Below are 27,894 nucleotides of genomic sequence, written 5' to 3' on the forward strand. Positions count from 1 at the left end.
CCCTCTACAATTCAAGGTTGGTTGAAGCTCAGTCATTTAATTAAACAACGAAATCATCTCTGTTCGGCCTTTGATGTCTGCAATATTCAAAATAAATGCTACCTTTCGTGATTTATTTATTCTTTTATCACTGTTATCCTATGATTTTATCCTCGTATTTAATCATGAACGTCAGAATACAGGAAATTTACCTTGCTCCAATATGGCCTTGTCGCAGACATTACAATTATAAATGTTCGACCACGATGTCTGTCATATTCAGCAATAACCCCCAAAATCATTTTTACATTGTGTAGCTTCTCTTTTCGTGCGGTCGCCTGCCTTGCGAAAGATTCACACAAAATATCGATGTAATGATTATAGGGGCAAGGGCACATAAAAGTTTCTGGTATACACTTTGGCGTTTAATAAACTAATGAGTACCATATACAGGTGTATGCACTCGACTTCATATTGAAGTGTTGCGGAAACTACATGTAAAACGCGAAATTTGTAGCTTACAATACAAAACGTACCAAAAACCTCTTGAAAAGATTTTGCATTAAATACACACAGTTAAAATTACTATGCAAGAGATACATTCTCTTTGAAGAGATTAGTACAGTAATTGATCAGATTTGGATATTCCTATCCCAACTCGGTACATTTGAGCACGAGGGGGGGGGGGGGGCGGAGACTTTCAGGGGTCTACTCAAAATACGAAGACTTCCGTACAGCCTCATAAACAACATTCCATTTCAGATTAGGTCAGAATATCACTGTGACTTCTGACAATTTTTCAAGTTTCTGTACATATTTCATGCACACTTTTCTTATCTCTTGAGACGGAAAGTGAGTCGACAAAACTGTTTGGAGCACTACGTATACTTGATTATGTGATTCCACGCTTCGATTTTGAGGCGAAAAATAGGAAATTTTGCCTCTTTCATAACTACTGTACTGGCGACGGTTTAACACTAATTTTATCTCATGCATGTAGTTGATCTTGGTGGATTGTAAATTAACACAAAACTGATTCGATTGCACTAAATGCAGTTTCCTGATCCACCGGTACCCAAAAAATGTAATTATTCAACTTCTTTTCCACTGGATTCAGATACTGAAATATATCTCTAAGTATGACACATTCTAGTCATAATACATCTCGCCTGTCAGAGCAATTATGAGAAGGAATTAATAAAAAAGAAAAAATTCAAATACTTTTCAGCAAGGCCTATATCACACACGTGGTAAATGCATTGCACCATCTCATTGCATCGATTGACGTATGTGCCAATTTGATCAGATATTTGGTGTTTGATATTTTTACCTGAAAAAAAAAAAATATAGATATAACATATTGTTACAGTAGAATTTCAGTTCTCTGAAAATACAGTTTTGTGTAACGATGCATCCATAGTGAATACTTAATAGGAATGAAACCTCAGAGTATGATATCCTTGCAGTACCCACTACATAAGAAGAAGTAACCCAAACAACACCGATAAGCATTGTGACCATGCAACACAAGAACGTCTTCTATTTAGTCATCTGCTTGAAGAGAAGAGAAACAACGGGAAAGAGATAATGGTCACTCTGCTCAGCTTTTGTAGGATCATTGTACTATTTCAGGGCAGAGACAAGTCTAATGGTTCTACCAAAGACAGTGATGTATCAAAGATAATTTCCGATGGCGCGAGTTGTCTGTAACCAAAAAGACGCATGGCTTCTTCACATACAGACTGGACGTAATCAGCTTCCGACCGCTGCAGGTTGAGTCGCCATTTGGATGCAGTGGCTGATGAATTTTTGTGCATCTTGAACAACGGTTTGCGTGACAGTTCGTCGTCTTGTTCGTCGTCCACTGTGTTGTCGTCCACTGTGTTGCTCCACACCCACTCCAGGACTTCTGACGGCGGAGGCACTTTCAGGAACTCGTAGATATTACGCGTCACATCGACTGGTCTGTCGGCAAAATCCTCGTACCGCACCAATTTATAGCGACCTTCTAGCCACGCGGGCTTGGACTGGGCAGTCCGCAGTGTTGAACACATCCATCGGCAGAGTACAGGTAACCCTGGGGCGACCTGTTCTTCAAAGACGGATTTTCGCGAAGGCACTAAGTTCAAGAAGACATTACCATTGCGCGAGCTGACACTGAGTCGAGGCATCTGTTCCTTATCCTCATCTCTACGCTGCTTGTTCTTGGCAATATTGTACTCAAGACGCGAATTCGCTGTACCTCGTGGATCGCGAACAAGATGAACAATCTTTACATTTACCCCGTCATTCTCAACCAGAGGTTTCAGTTGCTCAATATCCCCTCGGATAAGTTTAATGGCCATGCGTTTGTTAAAAGACAAACATATTTGTTCAACAACGGCAGGCGACAGGTTCATGCAATCTTTCTTTACCCTGCAGAGTGGCATAAGAGCGCGGCTCTTGGTCCGTCCTCCCCAAGCCCCAAAACTCCCAATGAACTCGGAAGAAAACTTACATCGACTGATATTGCGTAATACTTCCGACATGGCCTTCTCAATGTCGGCATTGCTCCTACCTTCAGCCAGCCAGTCATTTCTGATGTGGAGAGGTTCGTAGAGGTAAAAGAAATCGCGATTCTGATTAAAAATCTGCCCTACGACAGATGAACCTGTTCGCATTTGTGCTAAAATCACAACGAATTCTGGTCTAAATAAAGCCGAAGGAAACGCAGCGAGATTGCTCCCTGCGAATGTCTTTTCTTTTGCCAGCGGCTCTCTTTTTGTCCAATCAATGCTGGACTTTTTTCCTTGGGTGGTAAAATTTCGAATGGAAGAAAGGGAACTGAAAGCATTCCAATACTGAATCTTAGTCCCATGTTCGGCTGGTATGTTTCCAGAACGGACAGAGTTCCCGTATATGACGACATCTCCAAGGATAGCAGACTGGCGGTCAGTCGGAAGTGTGTCGAGATGTTTAAATTCCGTCACGATGGCATAGATCGAGAGGAAGACCAGACATGAGCAGAGCAGAGCGGCGAGACGCCTGCGAGAATACAGAGCCATTGCAATACTGGTACTTGCGGCCACGGTGGTGGTCTCGTCTTCACCGGGTCGTCGGCAGAATTCTCGAATGCTAGGCAGGAGTGCTGTCTAGTTACGGCGCTGCGAGTATGAATCCAATGTTTTGGTTCACTGTTAACTGGGAAGAGGATCCATTTCCTTGGTTTCTGGTTTTACAAGTGAATTAATTCTTGATGCGTGTGTATACGCTAATGATTATGTGATGAGGCAGCAGCTGGGATGATCGGTTGGTATATTTACATGATAAGCTGTACACCGCATGCGATCATGTCGGTTTGATCATTGATGGTTAGGTTTTATGCTGCAGTTGTCTCTCTCTCTCTGATGCTATGTTAGTGATATATCCATCCGAGATAACAATCAATAAGTAAAGATCAGTCAGCACTCATGCGCATTGCGTTATGTATCACTGGCGAAGGTCTTATGGGCGTACGTGTATATCAACTCGCGACATTTCACACGCGCATTACAGCTCCACTCTGCCAGTATAGCGTCTCCAGCTGTTTGCCAGAGCCCGAACTTTCCGCGTTCAGTATGTTGCGGTTGCACACACTCGACTTGGGTCATCCGTACAAGGTGACCTCTGGTTATTCCAGACAGCTAACTAAGCAGACGACAGAGTCAAATTTCCGTACACCTAGTCTTCTGCCAGACGCTAGAGACGATCCCGAAGGAAAAGAAGAGGTCTGGTGGTACACGTGTTGTATCTTATTTCACTCTACATGTATTTGACTCTGTTTCATTTCATTCTTTTTTTACATTGTTTTGTAGACTAAAGATGCATCAAAATCGCAATTACAATACATCTGGATATTCACTGACCATTGATACGAATGGACAAAATGGTCAAGGACACAGTAATTTGGATAGATGATAATAAAATAATTATAGTAATAATAATGTTAGTACAATAATAATAAAGAAAGACACCGACATGATAGCATTCTTTTATTTCGATTTGTTGTTTTTAGATCAGAGAGTTTATACAGTAGTGATGGTTAAAAGTGAAATGAATAAGAAAAATAAACAACTAGGAATTTTGGAGAAAAATGTGAAAAACACAACGGACGCAGATATATTGCACTATTGAAGTGGGCGCATATCAATAATAAAATTATGATTATAAAATGTGGGGGCATGTGTCGAAGCAGTCTCGCTGCAGAAAGTAGTATTATTTTGCGATAAAAAAGGGAAATTGTTAGCATGTAACTACCAAGAAAACAAAGCTTTATTTAAAAAAAAGTGTGCTTGTAAATAAGGGCGGCATAACGTGTTGTCGGCGGGGGAGGGGTGAGTTGTTGGCATAGAAAAACAAAACCCGCTGCTATACAAAGGCATGTTGTAAATACTCGTCATAATAACGCATAACATAAGAATATGTATCAGTTCATACGTACGCTCATGCAACATAATTTAGTATCAATCTTCAGGTGTCCTTTTTCATGAAAAGGTGTACGATAAGTGTCGAAAGTCCTCATACAGAGAAAAAGTCCGAGCTGATGGAGGTTGTGGGAAGTATTTTTTTTTTTCTTTTCTGTCTGGAGTTTTACTTTGCAGTTGTTGGTTTTTTTTTTCTTTCGAGATAGGTGTCATAATAGACACTGTACGAAAAAGGCAGCCAGTGCAGTGGTAATGGCAGCACTAATTTAACCCTACTATTTCTTACCGATGGTGCTGTACACAAACCACGCACACATTGCATCATAAAAGACGTCCTTCTGAAGTAAAAGCAGACAAACAAACAAAGAAACAAACAAACTATTTATACAAGCCACGTCCATGAGCAAGAGATACGAACGTGTGATTGCTGATCGCCACTGTTCCATCACTGTCCACAATAATGATAATGATAATAATGATAATAATAATAATGATGATAATGATAATAATAATAATGATGATAATAATAATAATGATAATGATGATGATAATAATAATAATAATAATAGTAATAGTAATAACAATAGCGATGATGATAATAATAATAAAAGTAATAATGATAATAATAATAATACTGTAATAATAACAATAATGATAACAACAATAATAATAATGATAATAACAAGGTCTTAGTATCCAGGGTAGCCTCTTCAGTGTTGCCACTGCTCTACCAAAGGGCCCAGCCATTATTATTACCTCAGCAAAGCCAGGTACCCATTTTATACACCTGGGTCGAAAGGGACATTGTGGGTTAAACATCTCGTCCAAGGACGTAAGCACTGGGCGGGAATCGAACTCGGGTCCTCGGATTGGGAGTCGGGAGTCTTATCCGCTATTCCACAGCGCCCCCACTTCTCTCTGGAAATCACGTGATACTTGTCCCTTTATAAAGCTTTTATAGAACTACTTTTTTTTTCCTTTGCTATGCCTTACGCCATTTCCCGTAGAAAGCGAATTGCCGAAAAGGGGAAGTTTATAATTATGCAAATAAGTACATGTACTAGTAACTTAGGTGTATAGCGCCCTCAAACATCATATACCATTACTATCGCGCAGCCGATAATACGCTGACGAGAGCGCTTCTGCGCGCTTTCCAACTGGTGACTGCATGGTTGCTACATACTCTGGTTGGACTCGAACCAACGATCTCCTGATTAATAGTTATATCCGATGGACCACTGAGCTTCCACCTGTCAGCCAAATGCTGGTTCTTTCTTATCCCTCACAGCAGCGGGTATACTGCATGGGTTACTTATTCAAATTAATACATTCTTGCGTCGAGTTGCTTTTATTTCAACTGATTGAAAAAAATGCCGTTCATCAACTTAAATAACTTGAATTATTTTGATGATGGCAGAAACACTGACAACTAACGTTCTGCGTATTTAAAGGGGCAAAACGTTTGTATACTTTTCTGATGATTATTCGAGAGAGTCTCCAAGATCTAACCTAAACGCTCTACACCTCTCTCTCTCTCTCGAACAAGGCTTAGGCAAGCCGACCGGAAAGGCGGCGGCACGAATACAGCTCACCCTGGATTACCGCAAGACTACTGCGAGCCAGACATGTCTCGCAGAAAGCACGCTTCCGTTTGCTTTTGATGTGATATATTTTGTTGCATATTTCTGCACTGAAATTATTCATGTGATGATCATACATTATGATAGAAATATATACGAGAAATGCTTATCAGTTTACGGTGGTCGTGAATAAAGGTGATCAGCTTGCACCAACAATTTTCTTGATAATCCGAGTGATAATCATCATGACTGCTTACTTGTACACGTGTACTGGTGTAAGCCCTGATACGTACCACGTGTAATATTGCTGTCAAGATGTGTGAGCAGTCCTAATTGTCCCACGTGTTAGAATATTCTGTAAACAGGGATAGCTGAGGAATATATTGATTATTCTTCTGCTGTGCTGCTATTAGACGAAAAACTCGCAGAACAATAGTTTCGCACGTTATCATTATTACGTCATTCTTTTTTTCCTAACAGATGGAAGGGGGAAAATGTGAAGAGCTCACAGAACAATAGTTTCGCGCGTTATCATTATTACGTCGTGTGTTTGTTTTTTTTCAACAGATGGAAGGGGGAAAACATTTCAACCTTGGAGGTGTCGCACATCATCTGCCAGCATCCCAACATATTGGAGGCCAACGTCTATGGTGTGGAAGTACCAGGTAATACATAATATTGAAGTTGTTACGATTGATGATGATGACAAAGGTGATTAGAAGATGATATAACTAGTAATTAATTGTAACAGATATACAGATAACAATGATAATGACAATAATATAGCCGCATATTAATGTTTTGATAATCATTGAGCTAATCATATTATATGATTTGACTAGATTTAAACAGGTTTCATTTGAATAAGATCCATCACTGTTGGGGCCATATTGCAGCATTCAACTCGTTTAACTATCTGGCTATCATGGAGCTTTTTTTTTTGATACAGGTAGCGAAAAGTAAGGTCTTGCATGCACTTGAAAATAATTTTCCATAGATCACCTGCTAGGATATACTAGTATATATATATGTATGTATATATATATATATATATATATATATATATATATATATATATATATATATATATTTATATATATATCATATATATATATATATATATAGATATATAAATATATATATATTACAACACACACACACACTATATATATATATATGATATGAATCGCATTAAAGATTCTTTACCCTTTATGTTTCATATCCACCGGAACCAACTTTACTATCACTTAAGTCCTGAAATTCGCAACGGTTTTTGTATTTGTTTTTGCTTTGTCTTTGTTAATGTGTGTGTGTGTGTGTGTGTGTGTGTGTGTGTGTGTGTGTGTGTGTGTTCTGCTCATACCCTTCAGTTTCATCATGCGCGTGTTTTCTCAGTCTGCGCCGAAACAAATATCTCATTGAATTTAAATCAGTGTGTTAATCCAGACTATAGCCAATATTGTGAATAACTAAAAACTAGGGGTTGATCTTTGGAAACATTTTTTTTTTTCTTAATCCTTTTACCTACCGCTAACTCACACAAGCCATGTGGGTATGGTATCATAGTATGTTCAGGCCGGAAACGGAAACAGTTTCAGAATGACATGACGTCATTTGTGACATTGAGTATGTTTAGGGACTTATCATTGATGTCTATTTATATATGACAAAGGAAGGACAATGAACACTAGTGTACATTCAGGGGGAAATGATAACTATGACAATTTTCCTTGTGGTGTGGTGGTATCCAGCACCAAATTGGTATGTTGATGACAAACACCGGATATTTCTTTAATGTGTCTATGTTTTTCATGGACACGGCAAAGTCAGCTAGAACATAACAAATCATGAAGTCACGTACGAGCATGCGTACTGCCCAAGCATCTATTGAATCTAAACGATACAGTCACCATGTATGATTCTGTTTACAAGATGATGAAAAGATCATCGATTAGCAAACTTGGACCAGATAACGATGGCTGTCAAGGATGAGAGCCACATGTCCAATACACTTCATCTATTTTCATTAGGTCCATAGAATTGACAAATTGACATAGAATGACAAATTTTGATCAAAGTTCAGACTCTCTTGTTTTTATGCGGCTTTACAGCATTACCTAATATCTTTCCATTTTGTTTAAGATTAACGCTACTTTTCAAAAATAAAAACAAAGGGAAGAGCATAACTTCGAATGAATGTGACGCGAAAAATTCCAGAAAGAATGATCGAGCATCATAATTCTTGAGTAAATCGGTAGTTATCCGCATGTAAACTTCGAAAATGTTCTAGAATGATACTTTATTTTATGGGAATTCTATTTTGTATGGAAATGTTACAGTTGTTCTTGGAGTAAAAGATTTTAGTATGTCTGAAACATTTCTGTCACACTAGAGGACCAACTTCCTTATGTATATAGCCGAAACCACTCAGGTACACAACAATAGGAGGGAAAAGATTGTGTTCAGCTTGCAACGTAAATAAGTCTTAGTTAACTTCTATAATGATAATGTCATTAACTTTTTATGGCATCCCTCACTCCTCCAATCACCACCAGGACACGACGGTCGCGCAGGTATGGCAAGTATCTCAATGCGCCGCGGCGGGACATTTGACGCTGACGCCCTCTATCGTCAAGTGACGGAATCACTGCCCCGCTATGCTCGCCCCCTCTTCGTTCGTCTCATGCCAGTCATACCGACTACGACCACTTTCAAACATCAGAAATCAGAGCTGGTGAGGCAGGGATTCGATGTCAACATCATCGCTGATCCAATCTTCCTTCTTAATGATCGCAAAAAGACGTATTCGCCCATGGACGCGGCAGAACTAGCCCGAATTCTGGCTGGTAATTCGAAGCTTTGAAAAAAAGAAAAATCCAAGCTGCTGATATCGGGTTTAAGATGTGTTTCGTGTTCCCCTATCGAACAAAATGACATTCCGCATGGCGACATCGAAATTTAATAAATGTCTCAGTATATCATCGTTATTAACTTCATGAAGCACTGCAGAGTATGTTCCCTCCGTACTCGAATGTGCTCATAATATGACGATTCATAAGTTATTGTCAACGTGACGAATTTCAGACTTTGGCTAATATCAGAACGATTGCTGATAATCCATCGCAAAGTTTATCGATGAACGTGTGTGATATGATTTTGTTTTCGAATTGATGAATGCATTTACTCCGATGTCGTATATTTTTTACCAAGTCTTTGAAGCTGGGGAGTTTTATAGCAATTTTAACATGATTATTCTTATCGCATGTCAGGACACATTTTGTGTGTGTGTGTGTGTGTGTGTGTGTGTGCGTGTGTGTGCGTGTGTGTGTGTGTGTGTGTGTGTGTGTGTGTGTGTGCAAAAACGGGCCCCGAACTCCGTTGATCCAACCAGGAAATCCATGCCCAGGTTGATTAGTACGTTGTAAGTGCACGAGATTTGAATGTATTTGTTGCAGAATATCCAAGTGATATGAATTATAGAAATATTCCTTCTCTTTCTCCGAATCTTTAATATAGGAGTCCGTTCTTATATCCAAGTCGTCCTAAATTTCATTAAAATGCTTCTATTTTCTGACGAAATTAGTGCATTCTCTTTTTCTAAGGCTAAGGCTGTTTGTGCATGGACACGTGCTATTGATATTCGAATGGCAATTCTACTTTGACGAAAAAAAGAAAGAAACTATGCACAGATAACACCAAAAGATGTATTTCGTGTGTAGAAGTGTATACCTTCTCTATGAGGTGAAAGCAGCGCTACGACAAAGCACCAACTTAAAGGACAAGTTCATTTTCATAGACATGTGGGTTGATTGAATGCAGCAATATTAGTAGAACACAACAAGTGAGAGATTGAGCAAAATCGGACAATCCGTTAAAAAGTTATGAATTTTTGAAGTTTCTGCTCAGTCACGACTGGATGAAAAGACTACTATAGCTTGTGATGTCACATGAGTACAACGATATAAAGAAAGAATAAAGAAAATTCAACATATTTCCATTTTCTCCCTTAACAAAAGAACACTCGACTTCTCTCTTTCAGAAGGCAGGGGGAATAATATTACCCTTAACATACGTCAGTAGCAAGTCGAAGAACTGTGCACTTTATTCAAAAAGTAAAGTTTTGTGAAATTCTCTTTTTATTTTCCTTATATAGTTGTACGCATGTGACATCATATACTGTAGTAGTCTTCTCTTCCAGCAGTGACTGCGCAGATACTTAAAATATTCGTATTTTTTGAACGGATTGTCCAATTTTCCTCAAACTTTCACTGATTTGTTTTACTAATATTGCTGTATTCTCTCAATCCTTATGTTTATGATGGTTAAACGCCCTCTACAGTTCGAGGGGCGGTTATTATTTTCCGAATTGCTCGTCATGCGCGATTCTCTCTGTAACAAAAAAAATGATAAAAAACCAAACAACAACAGCAACTATTACCACTACTACTACTACTACTACTACTACTACTACTGCTACTACTACTACTACTGCTAACTAACAAACGTTTCCCCTCTTGAGTCTTAGCCGCATTTCTTTGTCCCTCCAATACCAAAGCGTCAAAATAAGAACGCTGATGATAGAGAGTAAGAAACACGGATGAAATAAAGAAATATAAGTTCAATGATGATTAAGCGGTCAAAGGGATGGTATAGTTTTGATTGAGGTGGGACTTTGACGGGTTTGCAACTTGTGTGTGTGTGTGTGTGTGTGTGTGTGTAAACTAGTCCTCTGATGAAATATGAAAGAGCATAATTATAATTCTAAGAAGAATCACTTTATGAAATATTAAAGAGCACATCATTCGAATTGGAATTTAAAGTTTATTTGGGAAAAATTGGTTTTGAAATGATTGAGATATCCAAATAAATTGATCCTGATAAAAGGTGGGATCCATCTATGCTCTTTATCATTTCATGAAGTGGTTTTTAAGCATCTCGTAAAAAGTTAAAAGATGAATCCTCATCTCAACCAATACCATACCATCATTTTCATAAACAGCCGTGCGGCATGAATGTATGTAGGCTATATTTGTGTACCTAACTACAAGTGATACATGTTGTGACGTAATTTCACTATTTGGCGTATTACTTGCGTGAAGGCTCAATTTGATTGTCCATGATTATTTTTCATTATTTCTTAATGTTTAATGTTCTTTATGTTTTGCTTTCACGTGTGCACTGACGATTTCGTGAGTCGTTGATTATATTCACAGATTTGCCTAGTATCTACTAAAATGGTAATTCGCGCGTGTTTGCGCAAAGACTGGATTCTTTCTAAAGGACATGTCATTTATCTAATGGTGGCAAGGCCCCACGTCTGTAGAAAACACAGTAATGTAATCCTGCCACTATCACCTTCCATTGTGTTGATGATTTTGATATTACAGATTAATGTTTTGCCCCACCATTATTGTTTATCGTTTCCTTGTTGATGTAGTAATTATTATTAGATACTACCATAATTACAGTTGTTTTGTTTTAAGTTTGTGTTTTTTTTTTTCATTCGTTTTGTATTGGTTAATATCGTTTAATATTGGTCAGCCGCGCAACACTCCCTACGGAGGATGGTCTGTTTTAGCAATTTCATATGACCGGTCCAGCAGCGTGCCAAAAAAAAGCGAAAATGGTAATACTCAAGGTTTTTGCATATTTAACCTAATTTGACTCAATTTACACCAACTGCTAAATCTACCGTATCTCTGAGATAAAAATCTACAGAGCTCCGCGACTCCGAGTCTGTGAAACGTGACGTGAGAAAGGATCATTTGTAAACCCACTTTTACAGGATTTGGTATGGAGGGACGTTTTGTACTTTCACCTAATAGCGAGCATGGAGAAATGGATTTTTGACTGATTTCTATCTTTAAGCGACTGGAATACGCTTAAAATGCATTTTTCAAGAAAGCACGCTTTAACGGACATTTTATCTGTGTTTGTTGAAAACTAAGGCATGTAGTTAACACGTACTATTTGTGATGTCAGTAAACACTCGTAGGCAAGATACGCAATACACCACCAATTAAGCAGCAGGACATTGACCCCCGCTGAGTCAAATTTTCAGCCAATCTAACAATTACTCTTCATCATAAGATTGTATAGGCGTGTTTGTATGTGCATTCATGTGTGTTTGTGTGCATGTGTATGCTTGCAATAATATGTCTGTCTATATGTTTGTAAGAGAATCACATACCCGATTGACTACAACGTATATTCAAAATAAAATTTCCGCTCTAACCAGTGATAAACAAGCAAACAAACAAACAACAAACACAAAAAGCAAATACGTAATACAAAAGGGATTTGTAATATTGCACCATGATTATTCATATTTGTTCAACCTAGCTAATAAACAAACATAACAAAGAAAGCTGTTTATCTGTCCGTAATAACTGCAAGAAAAAAAAATGATGAAAGAGACCGAAACGAAATCAATAAACATATAGGATAGTGTTTTTATACAGAAATGGACAGGAATGCGAAAGACGTCCAACTTGGTGCGAAGTTTTGCCTATCAAACTGCCCTCACTTCCGTAAAAACATTGAATATAACTTTACCAAAGTGTTTCACTATATTGCATTTTTTATGACAGTTACGTACGTCACAATACATGTACAGAAAATAGGCAGTTTCATTTTGTTTAACTAAACAGTTAAAATGCCTCATTGTCGCTTAAAATGACGTGGACATAGGCCTATTTTCAAGTCGAAAGAGCAACAACTTGGGATTTCAATTTGGATTACCTTTCCCCTCGGAAAAATTATATGACGTTGAAGAAGTATAGCTTGAAGACGTTGTTTCTATTCCTATGACTTCATTTGCATACTCCCTTAGGCTTACCTTTCTTCTTTATTGAACATTTGATTGAGCACTTAGGACCAAAATTAAAGTATAAGAAGGATATTTCAATTCCATTGCTTGATGTGTTTCCTCAATTTACTGTCACGAACTTTTTCCAAATTTGCTCGATTCCAGAGGCATGTCTAATCCATCATTAAGCAGACGTTACAGATATCGAGAATCAGAACAAGCCAAGGACTTAACTTTAGGCAATGGCCCCAAAAAAGAAAAAGAAGAAAAAGAAGAACTGTGTAATTAATTGTCCTCCTTCTTTTTCGAACTACATGTGCCAAATTAGCCGCAACTCCGGTGGTCAGACACTTCAAGGCGTCTCGATGAAGATCTTTATGATTGCATCAAACTAGGACGGGCGATATCAACGTCTCGATATGATTTTCGCAGGCTACCGGTATACGGTCATCGACATGGCCAGACCGATATTTAAAGCGTTTCATGGAATAAGGCTGTTTAATTGGGTCACCGTGGGTGTAGTGCCCGTTGACGGTGTCCAAACGAGGACAGTTCGCCGAACAACGTCATCAGCATGGAATAAAGGTTTTGAATTTTTGTTTCACTCGATTTTAGATTTTTCCGGTCCCGCCTGATTTCCGGATGTAAGAGTCTGTAGATTGTTGATACCCGGCTGAGATGATGCCGTCTTTTAACGATGTCATCCTTTCCGCTCTTGTTTTCTCTGTATGTATAGTTGTACTTTAAACCGAGGCTTCTTGGATCATTTAGATAAGAGTACATGAGGGGGGGGGGGGGACATGCTGTAAAAGAAAGAAATGGAGAGTTATAAGAAACATAGGTGCTGATGGTTCGCTTCAGTCTTATTGATTTGCTAATTCTTTTTAGCTTTTTAGATAACAAGAAATTAAACTATACTATGTCTTATGGTAATCATGGTTACACCGTCCATATGCTGGAACAAAATGGTCACGGAAGGCAGAATAAATACATGTCTTGTGATTAAGACGCGGTCATGCCAACTGTTTACTTTGTATACTGTTCAGGAACCAACTCCTAACAAAAATTTTCATGACCCCAGTCAGTTAAACGTGTGCTAAGAGCCGAGATAAAGGAATCCTAGTAATTATTTGACACAAAACAAATGAGGTATATTACTCTAATTGATCGAGATACCTATATTACTAGTAATACAAAGAATGTGTCAAATGATTACTTGCGTCTTTTAATCTCTCCCACGTACATTACATAAAAACCAAATCTACCTCTCAAAAGAGAAAGTTGTCTACATACAATAAAAACTATTAAACTTAAACTGAAAAGTTGTTGCGGATTCAAGCGAAATAGAAGAAACAGTCCCGTGAATGTCACGACTGTTTGAATGTTAGTAGATAAACCATGCGCCTTATAGGCACATCACTGTGACAATAATATGTCACCTACGAATTACTAGTACATGCCCACTTGCACTATACATAAAAGAAATGTAAGAGAAATATCGCTATATCTCTTGGAGCATACTGTTATATCAAGACAAAGTGATGATAACTATGCCCACACGCATCCTCTGTGCGTCTAATATATATATATATATATATATATATATATATATATATATATATATATAAAATTTCAGAAATGAAGATTTTGGTAGCCCAATCGGGCCACCAAAAAAAGTCGGATGTTTGCCTTTACTTTTGGAAATGAACAGCGGTAACAATCGGCTCCGTAAGATGCTTAAATAAATGTCAGATGTTTGCTTTTAATTTTGGAAATGAATAACGGTAATATTCGACTCCGTATGATACTAAAACAAATGTCGGATGTTTGCTTATACTTTTGGAAATGAATAACGGTAAGATTCAGCTCCGTACGGTGCTAAAATTAATGTCAGATATTTGATTTTGCTTTCGGAAATGAATAAGGATAGCATTCGGCTCCGGAAGATGCTGAAATAAATGTCGAATGTTTGCTTTAACGTTCGGAAATGAATAATAATAATATTCAACTCCGTACGATGATTGAATAAATGTCGGATGTTTGCTTTTACTTTCGAAAGTAAATAGCAATAACATTCGGCTCCGGAAGATGCTAAAAATAAATGTCAGATGATTGTTTTTACGTTCGGAAGTGAATAGCAGTAATATTCTGTTCCATACGATGCTAGAATAACTGTCGGATGTTTGCTTTTAAATTTCGAAATGAATAACAGTAACATTTAGCTGCGTTCGATGGTAAAATTAATGTCTGATGTTTGCTTTGACGTTCGGAAATGAATAACGATAGTATTCAACTCCGTACGATGATAAAATAAATGCCGGATGTTTGCTTTTACGTTCGAAAGTAAATAGCAATAATATTCAGCTCTGGAAGATGCTAACATAAATGTCGAGTGATCCCTTTGACGTTCGGAAATGAATAACAATAATATTCAACTCCGTACGATGATTAGATAAATGTCGGAAGTTTGCTTTTACTTTCGAAAGTAAATAGCAATAACATTCGGCTCCGGAAGATGCCAAAATGAATGTCAGATGATTGCTTTTACGTTTGGAAGTGAATAGCAGTAACATTCTGCTCCATATATGATGCTAAAATAAATGTCGGATATTTGCTATTACATTTCAAAATGAATAACTGCAACATTCAGCTGCGTTTGATGGTAAAGTAAATGTCTGATGTCTGCCTTGACGTTCAAAAATGAAAAACACTAACCTTCGGCTCCGTACGATGCTAAAATAATTATCAGATGATTCATTTCACTTTCGGAAGTGGACAGCAGTAACATTCGGCTCCGTACGATGATAAAATAAATGTCGGGTGTTTGCTTTCAAATTGGAAATGAATAACGGTAATATTCTGCTCCGTACGATGCTAAAATAAATAACTGATTGTTGCTTTTACATTTGGAAATGATTAACGGTATCAATCGGCTCAGTTAGATGCTAAAATAAATAGCGGATGTTTGCTTTCACTTTCGGAAATGAATAAGGATAACATTCAGCTCCGTAAGGTGCTAAAATGAATGTCGTTTGTTTGCTTTTACAATCAGAAATGAATAACGGTAACTTTCGGCTCTTTACAGTGCTAAAACAAATGTCGGATGTTTACAAATGTCTGCAAATGCTCCCACTTTCTCATTTCAAACGTAAGTTTTGACCACCTAAATAGGTATCAACTTTTATAATAATCTATAAGCCTATTTGCTAAATCTTAGAACTCAGAATAACGTTAAGACGATTGAATATTCTATTCATTTATTTTAGACATGTGTACTTGTATCACTTCAGTAATACTTAATATTTATTTTTTTATGTTTAGTAGGACCGATTTAGTTTTTCTTATGTTTTTTTTTTGATTTTTTTTTCGGGCCAACAGATTTTACTTTCGGGCCACCAAAAAAGAAAATCAATGATTTTGGTGGCCCGATCGGGCCACCTAAAATAAAAGTTAGTGTGGAGCCCTAATATTTCAAGACTCAACATTGCCCGATGACCACCAAATTAATGTTTTGGTAGTCCGATCGGGCAGCTAAGATTCAAAATGGATTATACACAGACATTTTGCTCAGTCTTTATTGGTTTGCTGCATGCATACATTCGTTTTCAACACACACACAAAAAGGAAGACTATCTCAGCTAAGCCCACATTCAGTATATGGACAGCTGTTTTGATATAACTTGTAATGAAACCCTATATGATTACTGTACAATGCCTATTAGTTTAATATTGTTGAAATCTCGTGATCATGATGTATCATTTACTATGTGTTAACAGTTTTGATTATGACACGATCTATTCCAGTTAGGCATTAAGGAAGTACTGATTTTTGTTTTCACGATTGTAGTTTTACCTGTCTTTCAGGTTTGCATTTTCCAGCAGAACAGCTGAAGTACACGAATAGATAAAATAAATACGTTGCCAAGTAAACGTAAGGAATATAAGTCGATGTTCATATGATGAGTTTCTTTTAACGAGACTTAAAATGCTCTGCCGAAAATGGAGAGACTCTCTGACAATAAGGCATTTGTATCACATCACTATTGGTACCTCAAATAGAATTATGTCTTTACGAGAGTAAGGCCCGCAGAACTAAAACAAAAAGAATAGGACAGAAACATAGGAGACCCAACTGCTATGGTACAAGTACACGAGACACAGTGGACATTTCAACAACTACATTGCCTGCAACAGATTATTCTGGAAAAAAAAAAAAAACTGCGATGACCGAGAATACTGCGAAAAGATTTTAGATTAAAACATACTTTAGTATTTTATCTTACATATACAGACACACAGAGACAGGCACAAAGACATTCACATAAGAATGTGTGTGTGCGTGTGCGTGTTTATAGATACGTGGCATTCATGAGGGTGCCACATAAATCAAACTCACGTATGGTAGTTTCGCATCATCAAACAAGTAAACAAATTAGTATCATTATAATATCGCTTTATGTTTTGTCTGATTTTCTTTCGTCATATTAGAGATGATCTGAGCCGAGGTCTTCATTATGCTAGTCAAGTCCGGCGCCATCACACTCAAGATATATTGTATATTTAAACCGACACACTAAAACAAACACAATCGTCACTGTTGCTGTGGTTGCCTTGGAGCATATACTTAGCTTCTATCTTTCATGGGTAATAGAGAACATCACTAGCAATGTCTTGAACAAAAAAAAAAAAAGAAGAGAGAATAAAATATTACCGAGAACATAACAAACATGTATTTGAGAAAGGCGTCATATACGATTGCAAGTAATACTGCCCGACATTATTCAATTCAAGTTGAATTGAAATTCAATACACGTAGCATGTTTTCCTTATACCCGCTCACTAGATGGAACGTCAGTAAATTGCTGTGAACTAAGCAGGCGGCTCTACTGTCACAGACTGGATCTGTTTTGACCCGAATCAAGGTCAAGGCGAGTCTTAAACAAATGTACTTTATGAAATATGGCAGACATTGTCCTTCTACAGATAACATCACTTATCATTATCTGTTGACATGAGTAAAGTACTTCCCAAAACCTTAACAAGCAAAAAGCTATTCGAAGTTGGAATTAGCAAAGAACTTGATTTCATTATGCGCCAGTAATATTAATTGGAATTATTGTCACTTGTCAATAACTATACTGAAATAATATTATGCATACATCTTTACGGTATATTAGCTATCCATTCATAATGACAACACATCCGATTTTCTTGTGTAGTAATTCAGCTTTGTAACGTTTGTTCAAATTTTCAGGTCTGCTGCCTTGTACTTTTTGAATGAAAAATTGGATATGCAATTCGTTGTAGACTAAATTTCATTAAGGAGGAACCTGGTAATTGTATCGGAAAACCATTAAGTGCAGATATCTATGTTGCTAAGTCCTCTTGATTAATTTGTTTTCTAATTGTATTCCTAAATCTCCACAATTGCACAAAATAATGAGCTAGATGACTTGAACATGACACTTTGATTCGAAAACAACTTTTAGAGTATCTATAAATGACTTAGGATTATTCGCCGGTATCAGTGTGCAAGAACTGCACCAACGTCGCCTAGTCAATGCACTGGATTTTATTTATCTCCACTCAGTGATTTATGACTGTCATTTATGACAGTACATAGATGAGAAGGAGTATTATAAGAACGTGATGAGAAAAATTAAGTGATAAACAATGATCACTGGCTAGCGATCTCATTTGGTAAGGATTACGAAAGAGACAGGGCTTTTATCAATAGATGATAAATTAGTTGATAACAAGATAGGAATACGCAGTGATGCAAAAATGACCTAGAAGATACAAGCATAAGACGACATCCCTGGGACGGTAGGATAAATGAGAGATTTAGTTTAGAGATACCTTTTGTTGGGAGAAGAAAGAGTAGTGGAAGAATATACATAAGTTAAAATGTATGGGATGTTTAAGGTAATCTACAGTAGATAAACTATCCGCTTAGCTGAATCTACAGAAGAAATGATATCAGAAACATTGGGGCGAGGAGTTGTGTTTATCTTTCGTGAATTCTTTTGAAAACACTGTATCACCCAACCCCACCTTCCTAACGCGTCACGCGTGTTTTATTTTACGACTCTTTTACTACTGTTGATATCGTAAATCAAACAATACGTTCCCGCCATCATGCGCCCCTTCAGCGCGGGAATAGACGGCCTGGGATTTGTTAATACGTTGACCAATGGGCCATGCTCGGGATACATGACGGATCGCTCCCGAGACAGAGCCCCAGCTTGTTGAGGTCTCCCCCTGGAAGTTTACGCCGAACTTTCAACCTGCCGAGTCGTCTTGCTTCACTTAGGTGGAGTTTCGATGTGCAGCAGACAAGCAAGCGTGACTACCATCACGCACACGCACATGGTGTACGAACAGGTCCATCTCCATTTTTTTTTCTTTTTTTAAAGATAATTTTGTTTTTGCAGTTCTGAGACGTAGCATACATCGATCGCCCGGTGCAATTCGTTCATTTGTTTATGGTGACCCTCTTATGAAACAGATGTCAGTTAAAGCGAAGATAACGCTTTAATCATCCTGCTGTTAAGCATTTTCCTAATTCGTTTATTTGAAAAAAACAAAAACAGGTTGTTTCAGAGTAAGCTGTTAAACCCCATCAATACTGCATTTTTCGGAGGGATCATAATAAACACTTTGCTACGTTTAATCATTCTTGTTTGAAAACAACATAATGCAAGACCTCAATCATCGCTTTTCGTCTTGAAAAAAAAAATGACAAAACCTCAGATGAGGATAATTCAACTTTCGTCGAAGTCTTGAGAAACGAAAAGTTTTGACCGCATAATAAGTGACCCTGCATCACAAAACCACCAAAAAGTCGCCAGGCATGGATTTTTAGTTAAGGGGAGATTCTGAAAGAGCAGATTCTAAGATTTCAAATGATGTATAACTTAATGCCAATGAACTTTCTTAACCTATATAAATAATGGAAAAAAAGTTCAGGCTTTGGAAAAGTGTTACTGAGAAAATGGGTTTTTAAGTTTTGGGTCTAGTCAGGTGCTTAATCCCACCAATTTGTGCTCTGTACAATGAATGGGACAAAGAAGAAGAAGAAAAAATAGGATGTACAACCCCATAACAACCCATAGCAATGAAGGAATTATCAAATTAAGCTGATATTGCTCTTACTCTATAAACACACTCTATTCATGACTGATACAAACTTGTAGAGCAAAAGCATCATTCTTTCAAAAGTTATTAGAGTTGGAAGTGAAGAGTGTGTAAATACTTTCTAGAATATGAAATAGTTTCTCTAAGACTCACCTTGTACTCACATTATTCCACACAAAAAAAAGAGAGATCTAGAAAAAAAAAACTACAAAAATACGATTTTCCATTGATTTTCTAATCCCAAATTTTAGAGGAACCTACAAAAAAGTGTTGCTCTTTCTGAAAAAAAAAGAAGAAGAAAAGATCGACTAGGTTAACCCAATTCACCTATTTGAGTCCTGAATCCTGAAAGAATTTGGGCATGCGACTATTTGTTGGTTTTGTGATGCACGCGCGGTCACATATATCCGCAGCAGAACACGACAATTAACCGTTTAAGCAATTTATCTGTTTACATCTATATCAATACGATTTAAAAACACTGCCAGTGTCACAGCTGTTTTTCAGTGGGTCGTATATATAACCGTTTACAACTTAAAACAACACATGAAACAATACAAAATAATTATATAAACATTCACAAGATTAGCAATGTCAAAGAACATCAGAGTTTATACACCACCCAAGAAAAGAAAAAATACTATATGCAAGGAAGATGATTACCTTGAATATCATAGATCATTCTACGTGAAATCATATCATAAACGAACAGAAAATTCAGAAATTATAAAATAATGAAAGATTAATATGTTTGTTTCTTACAGATCTCAATTTTCAGAATATCATGTTATCAGTGTTTGTCGTCCCCAAAATCGATTTAATTGAGTTTCACATTTTAGAGTGATTGGAAGATTTTTATAGACTTTTGATGCTATACGTGCAATGTGCTATTTCTTTTGAAGTTAGTATTTGGCTTTGATAGGAAAATTTACATTTATTGTTTCCCCGTTGACTCCTTGATATAAATTGTTATGTAGTATAGTTTAAAGGACAATACTGACAAATCTTTCACTAATTTCACATTTGGACAGTTTATTAGAATAACATAATGTTGCATACAGTAATTTTAGACTACGCATGCCATTTTACTCGGAAGGTTATTCTCAGTGTCCTGTTTTGAGCGAGTCTCTGTGTGGCAGTGGAATTTGAATTCGCATTCATCCAAATTGCATTGCAATGATCAAAATGGGGTTGTATCATGCTTTGTACAGTGTATGTAATATGATCGAAAAACATGATTTAATTTGTCTGTTTTTGAAAATCGTTTTCACATTGAGTAATCAATTTGCCCTTTATCTTTTTTTTTTCCTGTGTTGCTGTCTCCTCTTCCTGATCTTCATGTGACATTATCATTCTCATGTTAACGTTTATACGCTGTATTGCGATGTATGATACAATTATCTTTGCATATGACTTGTGTTCGCATGACAATGGGAATATATAGCTGGTTCAACAACAACAATCATATAAGATAATGTAAGTGGAATCGATCCTTATTACATTAGTGTCACACAATTATTTACTTGATAAGCGCAAGTTTCCCATTTGCGCACCTGGAGAGCATTCCACTTCTACTGTTCCACTGTAGATATCTGTGGGTGGTTTTTTTTTTTTTTAACACACCATGGTTTACCATGGTTTACAAAGTTCCAAGATCTGACGTACAGAAATACAGGTGCGAAGGAAAAATACGTTACAGACATGAAGGATTTCTCTTTATATTTTCATGTTATTATCATGTCAAAAAGAAGGATTTTTCTTCACATCGAATATAGTCACATGTTGTCGTCAGCTCCATGCTACCATGAATCACTCTCTCTAATCCGAATGTTTCTCAGTTTAGGTGAGTAAACACCGAACGAAACCGAACAGATAATGGTCCGGATTTATCTACATTGGGGACGGGAAAAAGTTGTGGAGTTTAATGTGATAAATCATTGAATCTATTTATAATTTTACGTCAGATTACTGACAGGAGATGACATGAGATTGACAACGTGATATAAGCAAGACTGGTGCAGAAGTGACGTATTCAGTCCCCCAAGATGTATGCCCGCAGCTTCTCTAACAACGGTAAAGATTTTTGGATCTCTAAATGTTTTTCAAATTAGCAAACGTTTTTGGCCTTGCGGGTTTAGCAAACTTCTATAAAGTCTTCAAAGTCCAGACAAAGTAAAAACTCTTTTGTCTTAATTCACCTGAAAGGCATATCCAAGAGGATATTTGCAAATTTTCAGTCATTCCGAAAAGCCATTACGAAAGCAGTCGACTCTATATCATTATTATGGACTTTTAACAAAACTTTAGGATCACTGTGTCAACACTCAACACATTTTTGAGTGACGGTTGATCGAACGGAAAAGTTGGCACGTAATTTGAAAGAGGACGGTATTTCAACCGATGATATTCTTGAGATGCTTGTTATCGTTGCCTAGATGACCTTTCTTTGGGAAATGGGACAGAATCTTGTGATGCTAAGCCAACAACAACAACAACAACAAATTAACAGGTGCTACTTCAAGTTCAAGTTCAAGTTGTTTTATTTCATCTCCAACAAAATGAGTACTAGTATACGATGAAATGTTTGGGTACACAAATATATTGCACCAAATCAGTACAACAATGTAATGAACATAATAACGTGTAATAAAGACACAGTTAATTGTTAACAGAGTACAAATAAATGCTATATCTTTATGGTAAACTCTGTTACAGGCGTTACTTGCGAAATGTAAGGTTCCATATGGGGATCTCAGTGGATTTTGTCATTATAGACATACTTGGAGGCATCGCTTGTCTAGAATTATGAATAACCCAACAAAACTAAGGGCTTTTTCCTCTTCATTTCAATAGCTATGCAACTGTATTCCAAGTGTTTAAACAAAACGTAGTCATTGTATAAATTTAAGCCTGTCAGTTTTATTCATTGTAACTTCAAAATAAACGAATATCAGTGAATTTATGTTTTGGAATTTCTGTTGATTCCTTGGCAGTCGACATTGCCTATAAAAATTCTGACAATTACACTCTCCAAGGTATACAATGTACTTACTTCTTTGTTTATTCGTGCAGAATAATGTTAAATGGACATTGTTAACTGTTCTGTACTTCGTACAGAACACTTATCAATGTCCTCTAATTTGACTATAGCATTGATCATATAAAAAAATGTATCTATGAAATAGAAATATTTATATGAATCAATCTATTGAGGATTTTCAATGCAATTTGATCAAAATCACCAATGCTTTTCTGCATTACAGCAGTGCTTATAGAAATATGAAATGGCACGAACAATGTTCATGATGAGCATGATGAGTGCGTTAAAGCGCAATTACAAAGTGATTTGAACTTTTTGATGAGAACGTTGATTAGAGAATCCAGCTTTTCAAGGCAGAAAATCACAGTCCGTAGTATTGTATTGCTATCATTGTGGTTATGGAAGTAAATGCCTTGTAAAATGATGTCTAGTCGCGAGGATTGATTTATCACCGCGGTTCGACGGCTGTGTCGGGGCGGTCTCCGCGGAGCGCTGTTCGCAGGAGTGCGCGCTGAAAAGCTGCCAGGCAAGCATCCTGATGTAAACTGACACGAGAGCCTCTTACCAACTGTCAACTTACTCTGTGTTGGGATGACACTAACACGTCTGTGTGGCAACGACATTACATAAGCAAGCAAACAACAAACAAACAGACAAACAACAGGTTTTCATCAGTTTCTGAGGATTATGAATATCTCGCATAGCATGCACTGACGTACATACATGTAGATATACTGCACAGTAACAGATCATGATATACGAGGTTGGTGGAGATAGAACACATCAGTGAACTGTACGCAGAGGTGTTGCTGTTGGCAGAAAACACGACATGTAATATTGCTCTCATTAACACTACCTAAGCAAATCGGTGATAGCTCGCTCATCATATAGACCACAAGATGACATCATTGCAAGATGTTAATGACCAAGTTGATATAAGTATGATGGTATAGGTGTTAAACATTCTTAATAACAGCGCCAAAATAGCGGAGAGGGAATTTCTCTTAAGACATTGAAGCTGATCATCATTGGATGAAACATTGAGGTGCAATTTTACAGCATGTGATAATACTGTAAATTCTATCGAGAATATTTTCACATAATAAATATATCTATTCATCCATTTATCTGCATAACCAATATGCGTATAATATGGCTGTTTATCAATACATAATTATACAAACGTATATATTCAATGTCAATTTAACAATTTTTATCATTACAAAAGTAACAAACAAATATAACAAATAGCATCATGCGAAATACTTTTTTCCATTGAAGTTACGTAATCAGGAACTTTCCTTGCACACATGGCAGATATTTTAACGTACTGTACTTCCAGCACTTTCTTAAGTGTCACAACACTGTATTAGACTGCTTTTATGCGATCGATTCAATATTTCGTTCTCTATCGTTTAACCAGTTTTAAATCTTCCACGCTGCATCTCTGCTACTTATTATTGGTTTACTTTTGCATCTTCAAATAATTAAATGAATGAACGCGCTAACAAAACAATATTTAATTCATGTCAAGTATGCATTTTGTTTCATCATTCATCGCAATCACTATGGCAACACATCATATTCAAAGGGATAAGAGAGGGACAAGAGAGATTATGCAGTAGATAAAGTATGCTAACAATAACTATAACATACGACATGATTATAAAGTAAGATTAAAATACAGAATGCGAGTTGTCCTTATTTGCACTTGACTCTTCCTTCTCTTACACAGGAATGTGACAGCTGGCCGTATGACGGAAGAAGAATGGCCCCTAACCTTGCCTCCTTCACTTTCAACGTAAGACTTTATCTACGCCCTCCAGTCTTTATTAAAGAGAGAATATAGATCTCAGAATGCAATTTTTCACCCCCCCCTCCTCCCACCACTTTTCTTCAGTTGTTCAACTGGTCCTCTCTTTGATATTTTCGTGGTTTCATTCCTCTGGGAGTAATTCATGCATATAGTGCAGGTGGGAACAAATTGTACAGCTAAAGTCATGATTTCGTAAGATCAAGTTTGAAGACAATTTCCCGAGAACAGTTTCGACATCTTCCGCTGCGTTTTTTCTCCCCTTTTTTCATCAGGCCAAATTCTCAGCTGTTACATCTTTCAGAGTGGAAAGGAATGAGTAAAATGCTATAGGAAAGGTATTTGTTTTGGAAAGGAAGAGTTAATCCTTCCAAATTGTGTGCCCCGAGCAATTGTTGACGCTGACGGGCCGTCAAACTATTTTGACGTTAATGTATTTTCCAAACCTTCACTGACCACCACTCTGAAGACTCTACTTAACTTAAGCTTAGAATTATGTCAGGTGCAATAAAAAAAACAACGACAACAAAATATTGTTTTGAAACGTCATAATGTTATTGGTAGTATTTGATGCTCACTGAAAGAACTAACTCTCTTTTGAAAACAAGTTACAGAAACAATACTTCTTCAAACTTACGGCTTAGAAACGATGAATAACGTGTTGGTTGTGGTAATGTTGCTATTTGGTATAATAAGTATTGACACACGAAAGTCGAATTTGTGTACACATGTGCTTTTACACCCAAGTTGTCTGTGCAAGCCTCTTTCTACACACCAATTCATATTTACAAGCGTTGGTGGCGCTATTTGTAATAGGCTGTTACAGGCCTGGTACAAATATGTAAAGCTGATACTAGTAATATGATTCCTTCTGACGGTGAATGAAGAGGACTAATAAATCCCTTTGGTCGCTCTTTTTCTTTTAGAAAATGAAGACTCAAAACATACAGATGGCAGTTGTACGTCGTGTTCATTTACACAACATTGTCTCAAAACTTTCAAAGCTAGTTTGAGATGACAAGTTACATATTATATACATATATGCATATTTATATCATTATTTGTACTACTTTCTGGGAACTGAGATGAAGTTTGTTAGGTGTGATCAAAGCACTTTTTTTGTTCTTTTAATTTCCCTTTACTGCACAGGGCTTTACCTTCTTGCTGTTGTTGTTGACAAAAGTGAGGAGAAAATGTATTGAAAATTCAGAAAATTGATTAGAATAACAAAACAAGGGGTTAGGAAGTGTATAGGCAGTGGAATATCGGGTCATACGAGTTTAATCGCCGCTGTAAACAGTGCTATGGACGTTCGTTGCAAAAAGAGAAGGAAAAAGAAGGAAAAAAAAGAAGTTAAGTGTTCGCTTTCTCGTACCCATAGCGTAAACTTCGTTACCCCCCATGATTCCTGGATTATGAATGATTAATGTGACGGGCCGGGTTTGGGAGCAGGAAGTGACAGATCGATGGAGAAAAAAAATGAATATGATGATGATGATGAAGAAGAAGAAGGACAAAAAAAAAACACCACCAACAACAACAACAACAAAAGTCAAGGCATGGAAGGGAGCAAGGCAGTGTGTTGAAATAGAAAACGCGACTGGTTGGTGATGTGTTCTACTTGCAAAGCATTGACCTACTTTTAAATTTGAGAGGGAGGTATGGAGGCAGGAGCGTGCCTTCCTTACCCTTCTACGGAAATAGGGCCGTGGAGAAGATTCTCTTCTTCCCGATGGTCGTCCCATCTATTATATTCGCTTTTCCTTTTTATTGTTTTCTTTGTATTCATCTAATTCATATTGTGAGGCTTCTGTTTCTTTCCTCCCTTCACGTTCTGAATAATTTTGATAATTCTCGATCTCTTTCATCCTCTTCTAAAGGCTCTTTCTTTTTGTTTTCCTCTTTTGACTTTTTGGTAGCCCCGTTGTCTCTTCATAGCCTTCCCTGTGACATTTTCATTTACGTTTATCATTGTGACTCTTCGTTTTCTTCTCACCTAAGCGCTATTCATTTTTTATCATTTTTTCTTTAAATTTCAACGCGCAAGCCTCTTACGCATTTCATTTCACTTCGTAATGAATTGCAAGGCTTAGTCAGAATCTCACAGCGTTTTTAGTTTTACTTATGCTCCCAGCATGCTGTCGCGCAGCGTGTATCTTTCATTTTTCTCGTTCTCATTCCAATTCCGTCTTCTTATTTTTCCTTCACTTTTACACAAGTCGGTCAATTGCGTTCCTCACCCTTCTCTTTTCTTTATTCATTTTTCTCAGTACCTTTTCACCTGTTGTAGTTCATGCCCTTTTTCCTAAATGATGTGGTGGCCTGTCCAAACAACTCACAAGATAAATCTAAACGAGGATGAATCTTAGAAATGGCAGAGACTATAATAGTACCTACATGACATGTTTGATCTCATTAGAGTCATAAAATTTTTCTTCGTGCTTTTCTTTATTTAAACTTGGAAATTATGTTATGCTGTCCCGCCTGAGTGGTAAAGGTATAATCCAGTGGGGAGTTCCTGCAGTTCCAGTTCGGCATCTGGTGGTAATAATCCTCATCAAGAGATCCCCTCGGGCGGTGGCGAAGGAGAAGCCCCGACGGGATTCGTGCAGACAGGATATTATGGGGCCACACTCTCAGGAGCTGCAGCAATTTATGAAATATAGATGTCACCTGAAATGAGCAAAAATCGGTAAGTGTATTGCAATGTCTCGGTGTTGATAGCTGAGATAATCTACCCCAATAAGAAGAAGAAGAAGAAAAAATCTCTCCTAAATTCACCGAGGCACAGTTGAAGATAAGGTCTTACTTGGGAACGCTCCTTATATTCGTTGCCAAATTTAAGCCATTGGTGGCCTATATCTGAAATGTGAGTAGGTGTATGTATGGTGAGCTGGTGATACATCTCGAAGAAGAAAAAGATCAATGATATTTGGCACTTCTTCAGAATCCTGAACCCATTTCTTTAAATCAAATTGCAAACATTCAACATAAAACTGGACCATCTGTGGAAACTTTTTATAGAATTCAAAACAAAGAACAATGGGGAAAATTCTTCCTATGGCTCGACATTAAGCCATGGGCAGCATTACTTT

At 37.2% G+C, this 27,894-nt stretch overlaps 2 protein-coding genes across 2 annotated transcripts in view; one reads left to right on the plus strand and one right to left on the minus strand.

The window, feature by feature from the left end:
* The window catches only part of LOC139739401 (long-chain fatty acid transport protein 2-like), a 48,638-nt gene extending 39,774 nt beyond the window's left edge, over positions 1-8,864 (plus strand). The window contains exons 8-9 of the mRNA XM_071650022.1: positions 6,569-6,666; positions 8,557-8,864. Of these exons, the coding sequence (XP_071506123.1) occupies positions 6,569-6,666; positions 8,557-8,864 (406 nt within the window). The remainder of the gene's footprint in view (positions 1-6,568; positions 6,667-8,556) is intronic.
* The window catches only part of LOC139739447 (large ribosomal subunit protein eL36-like), a 182,279-nt gene that overhangs the window by 125,431 nt on the left and 28,954 nt on the right, over positions 1-27,894 (minus strand). The window lies entirely within an intron of this gene.

This window comes from Diadema antillarum, unplaced genomic scaffold (assembly GCF_040938485.1).
Source record: "Diadema antillarum isolate AM-2024a unplaced genomic scaffold, OU_Dant_1.0 seq00000798_RagTag, whole genome shotgun sequence".
Taxonomy (NCBI): domain Eukaryota; kingdom Metazoa; phylum Echinodermata; class Echinoidea; order Diadematoida; family Diadematidae; genus Diadema; species Diadema antillarum.